We start from the raw sequence: 11,777 nt of genomic DNA, 5'->3' as shown, positions 1-11,777 counted from the left end.
TCCTGCTGTGGTGAATTCAGATTGTGAGCGACTAAAAACCACTATGTGATAGTTTGCTTTGATTTTATGTTTGTGCAGCACTCCAATCTAGATGCAGCATTGTTACTAATTTTCAAACAAGTGTTCTGGCCTTTTAAAAAATCAGGTCCTTGTAATTATAGTAACAGAGCATCAGAGATGTTAGAACAAACACAACATAATTCAACAAGGCCACAATGAGCGCCATCTTCTTCAAATCTCGTTCATTAACATAATGAAGTCTCCATCTGAGGGGGGAAGGACAGGAAAGAAGCTGGCACAGGGGAATTTCAGCAATGATCTTTCTCCCCTGGGCTGACCTAAAAAAATCCCAGTTTAAAAAAAAAAAAAAAAAAAAGAAGTCTGAGAGTTTGTGTTTGTCGTTTAAGAACAGCATATTTAGGAGTACACACATTATTACCACTGCTTATATCAACTCAGAACAGTCAACCAGGTGTTAGCAGTTTTGTTGGCTTAAATTTCTGTCATCTTCTATAGGCTAGTGACCAAATGAGCAGGTCCTTTTGAACTCCCCTCTGGAGGGGTCCCATCTTTGTTTGGAGGAACTATAAATCCATCACTGCTACCGCGACCTAGCTGGTAGTAGGTATGCAGCTGATGGATGTGGTTTCTGGAGCCTAGGTTTGGCATGCTTTTGTAGTAAACATCTTCGGCATCACCACATTTGGCCAGTGGGGGTTCGGTCTGGGTGCTGGTGGTAACGCTCTCTGCGGCGGGCACACCAGCCAGTGCCGGCATGCTGGTGTAGAGAGAGTCCCTATGGGGTGACTGGAGATCTTCTGTGTGCTCGTTGGTTAGCAAAGGGAAAAAGCTCTCACTGTGGTCTTGGGGGATCCGCCTTCTGGTGTAATGATGTGGCTGGTGGTTCTCTGTGGAGTAAACTCTTGGGGGCAGCAAAGGAGCATCAGATTCCTCATGAATAAGTTCTAGGCCCAGACTCTCCTCATGGTTAAAGGAGGTGGCATCATCCAGGACAATGGCATCATCTTCACTCCCACTGCCCAGGTTATTCACCAGCTTGTTCATCAGATTCCTGTTCTGTTCGCTGGAGCGCTCATGGTTATTCAGGTAAGACGGGATATAGTTGGAAGTGAGTTCCTTCAGAATCTTTTTCTCTAGGGCGGTCTCGTTATGGTTATAGCCACGGTCTATGATTTGCACACAGTTGCTCAAGTATTCGCCACTGGCAATGCTGTAACTATTGCCATGGTTACCATTCAGTGGTAGAGTATCCATGACACTTGTATCCCTGGCATTGTTCAGAAGCCCCTCTGAAAAAGATTACAAAACATTAAGACATTTATATCCAATTGGCCATAGAACATACACACAAACACAAAAGCGAAAACACCCGACTATGAAGTATGTATAAATTGCTAGCAATTTTAAGTGAGTATAAAATGTTTGGAAATTAAAAAAATATTAAATCTGTATGTACATATCTATATATATATATGATACTTGGACATTGATAGAAATCTTATAAACAGAAAAGAAGTATTTAAAGTAAATCTTTAAAAGAATTTAAAAAAAACCTATAAATTTGCAATTTCCACACAAACATTGTTTGACAGTATTTGAAACATATTTGGTTATAACTTAGGGAGAAAAACGCAACATTTTGCTCTAGTCATTCATAGCTTTCAATTTATACACACCAAAGTCAATCCAATAATTTATTACCTTTAATTTTATGTGCTGTCTTAACATTGAAATAGGTATAAAATTAACATAATTCATGTGTGGTACTTTGAATATACTGGTCAAAGTAAAAGATTCGAGCAGGCTCTAATAATCTGATATGTAATTTATAAGATTGAAAATAATCCCTACACACAAAACCACAAAAGGATTATGTTAAATTTGTCAGAATGATATAGTCATGAAATAATGCCTAGTCAAATAAATGGCACTTCAAAATAATTTGCACATAGGAACTTTCAAAACAAAAATATTTGGATTTACTTTCCAATTTTTTTTCTGCTATAAGTACTTTGGTTACTATTATATATTAATCCATTAGTAATTGTTTAGGGTCATTAGATAATTCTACAAAAGTATGTGTAAAGACATGGGGGATCTGATTCCTAAAAACACAGTGTCAGTATTAAAGGTTCCATTTCATAACGAGTGATGACTTTGTGTGCATATTAAACTTTGGGTTTAAAAGAGATTAAATGTCTTATCCTGGGAAGAAACAGCTGCAGTGAAATAAATTTGACCACATGCTTCTTCAAGGTTTTTGCATTTTCTTGAATGAACAGAAATCCAAGGATCTATAATAGTTCCATAAATCTCTCCAAATGCAAACACAAAAGAAAATAAAACACAAACATTTAACGAATACTGCTAAATAATAAAGGGTATTTCTTTATAGAACAATTAATTGAAGAATTCTATTAAACTTGTCAAAACGTCACTAACTTGTGAAAATATAGCATTCATTCTATATCTGTGATGCAGTTATGTTTACCAAAACTGAACTAGTTCATTACTTGTTTAAATAAAGTATCCCAAATATAACAATTTTTATATGGACTTCTGATGTATACTCTGTATTCAAGTAACACAGTTTTCAAAAATAGCAATGCATTAAATACATTAAAAAGGCAGCCATCACAGACATAGGGTGAAGCGATTTATTTTCATGTTATAAGATATCTTGTAGACAAATCCACAATGTTAAGAAAAAATAAAAGTAAATGCTTTTTAAAGGGCCATATGTGATGGGTGATTGCTGCTGCAGAGGCTGCTATGGTAGGCTTGATGGTTATGGTTGAGCAACTGATGCATTGAAACATGTGTTTATTATTTCTGTTGTCAATGCATTGGGTATGGCTTGAAAACAGCCATAGTTAAATAAACTGGGTTTGTTGCATGTGACATGTATTTGTATGATGGAATGTAGTAATGAAAATTAAAAGTTTATGAATTACTTAGCAAAAATAAATGCTTAATTTAAAAACAATTTAACTCACACAAACATTACATGAGACTTAACAACTATGTTATGTGACACAATAAAAGAATCAGACAACAAAAGCGTCTAATCTCTATTAACATATATTTATATAAGTTGATTCATAGGTTCTTTAGTTTTTAAATTGTGAGATGAACTGTTTTTAATAACTACATCATCTATATGTGATGCAATAAAAGTGAACTAAAAAAAATTACATTTGATATGCAATGTTTAGCTTTACTCCCATACTTGTCTCTCTGTAGGGCTCTAAACGACAGCATGAAGAAAAGGAAAGAAAAAACAACAAGTAAGCTTACAGCGACAGTAGAAGAAACATGAGTAAAAAGCAAATTGATGATATGCAGAAAAAAGAGTCAAAGGAAATAGTTCCACTGCCCCAAAATTCATGAGTCTGTGTTACATGGCTTATCATAATTAAAAATACTGAAATGTTAGTCAGAAAATAAGAAACCCCCATAATACATGCTAATGAGTTTTTAATAAGCTTTTCTGCAGTTTGTAAATTTCAAACAAATACACACTTATTTTAAAGTTAAAATTATCACACCAACCAAAGAGAGTAAAATCTTGAGGGCAAGCTATGACTATTTCCACAACTATAATTCAGTATTATGTATATGTGTGTGTGTATAGGTTAGGACATACTTGCTTCTAAGGAATGTCATTTAACTTTAAAATTTTTCAATAAGATTATAAATAAATTATTTCATTTATATACAGAGAAAAATACCCCAGTTTGAACTTTTCATAATTGTGTTTTCTGTTATGTATCTTCTCTTTTCATGTACAAAGGTTATTTTTCTCCCACTGTACCTATACAAGTGCTTTTTATCATTTGTAAATTACACTGATCGATACTGTCATTTCTGGAGCTCATATTCAAAAGTTGTATAACTATGGAGAAAGAAAAAGGCTAAATGCAACCATTATTCTGTATCAAGAAAATGTGAGGGGGGAAAAATACCACCAATCAATATCAGGTTTTCTTCTGGATTGTTGCACAGTCATATGCAATCTAACATTTTAAAAATTAATCCTTTAAAAACAATAGTAGCAAAATTATTAAAAAAAGAAAAACCTCATATTTTAATCCTGTCAAAAAACCTGCTCTTGCTGATTTTGTTTCTAAGAAGGTTAAATCATCACAAAATAAAAACCAGCGAAGTCATTGGGCTATATCATTTCAAGAGATTCCAACTTGTTAAAATTTAGCCGTTGCTCTAGAGATACTGTTTTTGTATTTTAAAAGTCGATTTGCTTCTCAGCAAAAGACCAACAATATTTCAAAATGCAGAGAAAATTTCTTTTAAAGTTTCAAAACACATTTAGAAAAAGAATTGGAACTAAAAAGCCAAACTAGTATAGCAACAGATGGAAATTGCTAGAAGGCTCATTATGGCTCCTTCCGTAAATGATAACATTTTAGAACTGGAAAGCACATAAGAGATAACTGAAGTTCAGCTCCTGCTTTTTAAGATGAGGAAGCTTCAACCAAAAGAGACAGCCTTATCTAACGCCACTTCTGCTAACAGTGGCAGAACTGGGATCATAATGGGAATCTTCTAGATTGACTCTGTGCACTACTATCTACTTCCTTCTTTTCACATCTGCCTTAGGCTTTGAAAGCTATAACAGAATATTTATTTATATACTTTATACTATAACCTTGTATTCTTGACAACTATAATGTATTCTTCACTATATCCTATCCTAAAGATATGTTTTTCTTTAAAGTGTTAGAATTGAATTAAATTACTTTAAAATGTAAATTAACTTGTAAAAGCATGACTTCTCTATATTACATTTTGTTGACAGGTTAACCTATAATGAGGTTTATCTAACAAAAACTAAATTCTCCAATACTGACAAGAAGATAATGGTCCAGAAATACTATGCATGAAGTTTTAAATATTTCCACAGATAGAATCTGAATCTAATATAAAAAAATTATATTACTCATCTTTATTCCTAACTCTATATGCATTAGTAATACTGTAACATATCTTTACATATTTTAAATAAAGGCATCACAAACAAAAATGGATACTTTAAATCTGAATGCTTCTTTGCTTGGATGGCATTGGTACAACAGAATTAAAGGACCAACAGAACAGAACCAAGTGGTAATTCAACATAAACCACTCCAGTACATACCGAGCCACCTATATTTCATGTAAGATTTCACCTTGCCAGTAAGAATATAAGTGCATTCATCTGAAAGCATAAGATTAGTAGCAATATGACAATCACCAAGTTTTTTTTCAGTGGTAAAAAATTATTTTAAGCACTACCATAGTTTCTTAACATCTCAAAAATATTAAAACATAAAGTAGTTGAACAATCCCATTTCTGACTCTGAAAACCAATAATAAAATTATTTACTTTTGTTTTTAAGAAAAGTCAGTAGAATTTAATTTACTGGCATAAACATCAAATCCATTCCAAAGAATCCTTTGTGTATTTTTTGATAATCTTAATAGCAATATTCAGTAATAGGCTCGATAGGAATAAAACTTTGGATTTATATGGTATTATTTTAAATTTTGTCATGAGAATTTCACTTTGATCGTGTTTATAATAGTGTTCCATCCTTAGAAAAATCTCCTAATTTAGGATACCAGGAGTAAGATAAGACAAGAAGGCAGATACTGAATTAAGGAAAACATACAGATTAATGATTGTTAGTTTTTTATTATTTAAGACATTAGAAATTATATCTGAATAATCAAAAAAGCTAAACAAAATATGATCTAAACTATTACTTATTTTAAAACAATTTCCAACAACTCTTTGCATAAGGTGAATAATGTAGAATAGATTTAATATGCAAATATGGTGTAAATCTTCATTTAACATCATTCAAAACTTATCAATATGTCAGAACAATTTAAAATACTCTAATGACACGTTTATGTCATTTAGCCCAATGAAAATAAAGGGAAAAACCCAAACAAGACTCTATAAGTTCTGCAAAATTGTTCTGACAAACCACATTTAGTGCATTATGTAATATACACATCATTGGGTGCTACAATGAAATAGGGACATTGACAAATGGTAGACAATGTAAAGGGGGACAACCATGAAGAAACTTTCTCCTCCTGATAGCACTGAGGTTGCTTTACTAGAAAATGGAGGACTAAAAGAAGCCAGATTAACTGTCTTCAAATATTTAAAGGATTGCCACAGACAGCAGAAAAATGCTCTGCTCATCTTTGTTCTAGAAGGCAAACCTAAGCATCACAGCCAGAGGCAAATTTCGACTTGGTGGAAAGAAAAAATATTTATAACGAATGGAGCATTTCAACAATTGAATATATAAAATCCCGAGGTAGGAAGGGCCTCATTAGAGGAAATACTTAAGCACAGGTTGACAGAACGTCCACAATGTGGTAAAGAGGATTCAATGAGTTCTATTTCTTATTTTGATTCTAAGTCTATGATTCTTAGGTGTAGGCCTTTAAGAAACTGGATAAAACTGACAGTTTGCCTAATTATTTAATCCTGTTGAAAAACAACTTGACTATTCCTGAAGTCTCTTCTAACTTACTGGCTTTGGTATTTTTGAAATAATTTAAAATTATCCTTTGTATCTGACAAGGTGTCACCTGGGAAACTCAGATGGTTTTAGACACCCAATGACCATGTTGCAACAAACATGCTTTTCTGGAATAAGCATGCACACCAAGTTTTTCGCACTCATGGCACTAATCTTTTACCTCTGACTGAGAACACACACACACACACACGCACACACGCACACACACACACACACAAAGATTCCCAAAGAGGATAAGAGAAATTTTATTCAAGATTGCCTGGGAAAATTTTTAAATATTGCTAATCTGTCTCATCCAACTTGAAGGAACCACCAAAGTCTCTTTGTTATTGTGAATTTTCTTTCAAATATAATTTTAAATAGGTGTATCACTGACTAAAATTTTTCTTTTATGACACTTTTACTTGAATAAATTTTTCCTGTGGTCACTTTATTTATGATATGAATATTTTAAATTTCTTGTGCCCCAATACATTTTTTAGCTTAGAAAAGGTAAAAAGTCACATAAAAATGCTTAGATTGTAAGTGGTTTTAAAGAGATTTATGCTTATGTGTTTGAGATACAATTAAAATTTTAAATCATTTAAAGTTGGAGGATATACAGAGGAACCATATTCAAAACCTTTGTTTTTAACATGCAGCCACAGTAGAAGAAGCATTTCATGACCTTCCTGAGCCAGTTCATAGAGGCAATATCTAGCTATGGTAGAACCTGATCTGCTACTGTTCAATCACTGTTCTTTCCACCACAGCTTATTTCAGTGTTTTCCATGGAGTTGATCTAAGTGCTTTCATCAGTAGTGATGTTTGTGCCTAGAGTGTGACTCATGGTATAACAGAGTAAGATTACTTTCTTGATCTTAAGATTGCTGAACCAAGTCTTCCTTTATCTTACTTACTTTAGGCAAATATCTCATTTCTTAAAATGAATACATAGGTATTTAATATAGAAATCAATCAACAACAAGAAAAGTACTGACAAACCACAATAAATTTTACAACATTACAGAGAAACAAACACATACTGAGGAATCAAGCATTTGTTTATCAGAAGGGAGGAATCCATTTCTTACTAAGGAAAACCTAAGGAAAATGGAAAATAAAAGCACCAAGAGGGGTGGAAGGCAAAAAGAGTCTGTGCATCTGCTTCCAAAAGAAAGAAAAGGCAGGAAGAAAGAAAGAAAAATAGAATGTGGCCATAAAAGCTACATAAACTGGGACTCTCACTTGGAAAAATTAAAATAAACTCCAGCACACCTTGTGCGTTGTACATGCTGACAGAAGGGTTGTTACAGACCGCCGGTTCCCCAAGCAATGTGTTATAGGGATTGTTAGTACCATGCGGACGAAGCAGAGCATTGCTTATAAGATGATTAGCCATGGCTCCTGGAGCAGCCCCATAGAAAGACAGAGAAAAAAAAAAGGTCAATCAGGCAAATGTGTTTGAAAAAAAGGAAAGGAAACATTTAGAATGACAACAGTTGATATAGTCCTCATTACAGGCAGGCAGCTAGTTAGACTCAAAAATATATGCCACTAAAGCACACGTTTCCATCAAGGCACATATCCAACTCAATGGGAAAGAAATGAAATGATTTACAATGTTGATTAAGCCACATTTAGGGTCTTCTCTTTCCCAGAGTGTAAGCAAAAATATATTCCCATGCTTGCTAAAAATGAAAAATTAAAAATAAAGCAAAATATAGTCTTCCATATAAACAAAACATATAACACAAAACAAAAGCTGAAAGAAAACTTTAAAACACAGAAAGAAAAGTTAAAATTAAACAAAACATTCCCTTAATCATGGAAACCATTGGGTTGTTTTCAATGAAATAATAAAAGGCAACACTTATGATAAAACACTCATTTGGAGAGCAGCTGTTGACACAACAGAAGATTTTGACATTACTTAAAATTCTATGAAGAAGAATTCTTTAAATTGAAATAAACTAAAATGCAATCACACTTATTAGTACACCATAGTAAGCATACTAATTAGGTGAACTTACAAATCTGATAAAATAATCATAAGGATATTATTTTTAAATATTTTAAATAAATTATTAACTTCATGGTATCAAGCAATATATATAATTCCATTTTCCATTTTCCAACTGGTTGTTTGGACTTTGGCATAGCAAAGTGACAAAGTTAAACTCTTTCATCTCTTTATGAACAGATGTACTTAATCTCTAACATACTGTCAGTATGCTTACAGCCTCCCACCCTCAAGAGTCATTTAACCAAAAAAGCAAAAAATTGAGAATGACAGTTTTATTAAATATAATTAGGCCATGTATGGAAATGATAGGCAGAATGTATATTTATGTTAGATGATAAAGAAAAGAAAAATGAAGAAAGAAAAACACAAATTAGATAAGGATAGGTTGAAAACACAGGTATATATTAATTTAAATATATATATTAGAGAATAGAAATATATAGAACAGGAGAAAATACTTGCAAATAAATTTACAAATATTTGCAATCCAACAAAGGACTAGTATCTGGGATATATGGGACTTTGGACAACTCCCAAAGGTCAACAGTAAAAAACAATCAACAAGAAACAAAACCAAAAACAATCCAATTAGAAAGTGGGCCAAAGGTATAAACAGACATTTTATGGAAGAGGGTATACAGGTGGCAAACAAGCTCATAATGAGACAAGAACTATTATTAGTCATTAGGAAAATACAGGTTAAAACCATAATGAGCTATACACTTAAAAATGGTGGTGACAAAAATGCTGGCATGGATGAAGAGAAACTGGATCACTCGTACTTTGCTGGTAGGAATGTAAAATAGTACAGCTACTCTGAAAAAAAGTTTGGCAGTTTCTTATAAAACTAAACATGCAATTACCATACCATCCAGCAATTGTACTCTTGAACATTTATTCCAGAGAACTGGAAATTTATGTTCACACAAAAACCTACAGATGGATGGTCATGGCAGCTTTATTTGTAATAGTCCATAATGGGAAAGAGCCCAGATGTCCTTCAACTGGTGAACAGTTAAACAATCTGTGGCACATCCATACCATGGAACATTACTCAGGAATAAAAAGGAACAACTGTCAATACACATAATGACCTGGATGAATTTCTAGAGAATTATACTGGGTAAAAGAGACAATTCAAAAACTGAATGATTCTATAAATACATATATTCTTGAAATGACAAAATTATAGAAATGGAGAATAGATTAGTGGTTGCCAGGGTTTAAAAATGCAAACGGGAGGGAGGTGGGTATGGTAATAAAAGGGCAGCATGAGGCATCCTTTAGGTGATGGAATGACTCTGTATCTTGGCTATGGTGGTGGATACACAAACTTACTCTTGTGATAGAATTGCAGTGAACTAAACACACACACACACACACACACACACACACACACACACAGATACAATTAAATACAAGTAAAATAGAAGAAATCTGAACAAAATTGGAGGACTGTTTCAATGTCAATATCCTGGCTGTGACACTGTAGTACAGTTTTACAAGATATTACTGAGGGAAACTGGGTAAAAGGTACATAATCTCTGTATCATTTCATACAACTGCAAGTGAATCTACAACAAAATAAAAAGTAATCTATATTGAATGAATATGACAAGAACATTCAGTAACTCATAGAAATGTTAAAAAAATGAAAATGGAAAACTTGGCCATGGCAGTTTTAATTTTTTCTTAATCATAGCTCTTTGTTTTATAGTAAATTACCAGTCAAATAAATATTTTAACCTCAAAATTGGGAAAGTGAACTATTGATTTAAAGGACAATAAAGCTTGTCTGATCGCTAGAGCTAGAAAGTTTCAGTTTTATCAGGAAATAAGCCATATGTTTGCATCCTACACATTCTGCAAAGAACTAGCATAGAACTAGCACAGAAGTTTTCTGTGTGCTCGATGAATATTTGCTGAAATTGTACTTCATATACATTTAGATGTCTTTACATAGTGAGATGACAGATCTTCAATTTATCATATAATGGGCATATCAGGTTATTATTTCCCATTGATGAATTAAATACATGGTATATTAGTATGAAAAGCTAAAAAGAGTTGGCTACAGTGCCTTTCAGATAAGAAATGGAATACTGTTAATCTTAAACATGGATATTGTTGATGTTACACAAATTTAAGATTAACTGCTTGAGACAGGATTTGGTCTGCCCAACAATTTTAGAAAGCAAACTACCTGTAAATTGTATCTGCTACCTAATATTTATTATTGCAGCCTTTTCTCAAGTAAAAAGGAAAGTTAGTCTTCTAACACAAGTAGCTGTCTTCTAAAGTTACTCTAAATAAGCATTTAAATAAAAAATGAAAGGTGTAAGCAACTTAAAATGAACTAGGGTAAAAACCTTAAAAATATAAAATTGCTCAAACTCTTTACACCTCCTTTTAGATCAAATAAGGGTAAGATCTTTATGTCTGGGACTTATATGTACATCTCTACACATTCCCTTTATTCCTACACATTATGTAATTTAAACTAACTGGAAAACAAACAGTAGGCTGGAAAGATGGCTTGTCACTTTTTTCTCTGGCTTCATATAGCTTATAAAAGAAAATATTTCTTTTTTTTTTTTTTACCTGCTGATGTAAAAGAAGATGATCTGCTCAAAAGTTCTCATCAGAAGAAAAAAATTTGTAATTATTTATGGTGATGAATGTGAACTAGACTCATCATGGTGACCATTTCATAATATATACAAGTATTTAATTGTTATACACCTGAAACTAGTATAATGTTATATGTCAATTTACCTGAATTCAAAAATTAATAAATAAATGATAAAAGAATGTAATTAAAAAAAAGATGATCTATACATTAGAATAAGGAAACAATTGAGTTGGGAAGAATCAAGCATAAGCAAGAAGCAGGTGACTCAATATTTTGGTTTCTGTTTAGCATTCAGTTTACAAAAAAGCTAATAATGTGACAATAAAAAATGTTTAATCATACAAAAATGGAGCTCCATAATGGAATTCTAACAAAGCTATCACAATTTGTATAGATCATCTATCTGGTTCTAGCTTTCTTAGCATAAAGTTCCTTTTCAGTTTTTCTTAGTGTTTTCCTAATTTTTGAATGTACTTTAAATTTAAAGCACTTATATCAGTGAATTCTACTAATATAGGAAGACTGAATTTTAAAGTTCACTTATTTATCATCAATTCCT

At 32.5% G+C, this 11,777-nt stretch overlaps 1 protein-coding gene across 13 annotated transcripts in view; it reads right to left on the bottom strand.

The window, feature by feature from the left end:
• Positions 1-137: 137 nt before the first annotated feature.
• The window catches only part of ADGRL3 (adhesion G protein-coupled receptor L3), a 588,406-nt gene continuing 576,766 nt past the window's right edge, over positions 138-11,777 (bottom strand). For 4 of the 13 annotated variants that reach the window (XM_007446078.1, XM_007446079.1, XM_007446082.1 and 1 more), the window contains 3 exons: positions 7,839-7,967; positions 3,217-3,268; positions 209-1,310 (listed from right to left, as the gene is read on the bottom strand). In XM_007446078.1, the coding sequence (XP_007446140.1) occupies positions 1,250-1,310; positions 3,217-3,268; positions 7,839-7,967 (242 nt within the window). In that variant the 3' untranslated portion in view covers positions 209-1,249. Of the gene's footprint in view, positions 1,311-3,216; positions 3,269-7,838; positions 7,968-11,777 lie in introns of all 13 variants that reach the window. The other 9 variants (XM_007446073.1, XM_007446074.1, XM_007446076.1 and 6 more) reach the window with 3 other exon arrangements.

The sequence above is a fragment of the Lipotes vexillifer genome, unplaced genomic scaffold, assembly GCF_000442215.2.
Source record: "Lipotes vexillifer unplaced genomic scaffold, Lipotes_vexillifer_v1.1 scaffold462, whole genome shotgun sequence".
In the NCBI taxonomy this organism is placed as follows: Eukaryota; Metazoa; Chordata; class Mammalia; order Artiodactyla; family Lipotidae; genus Lipotes; species Lipotes vexillifer.
This window is presented reverse-complemented; position numbering and strand designations above follow the sequence as displayed.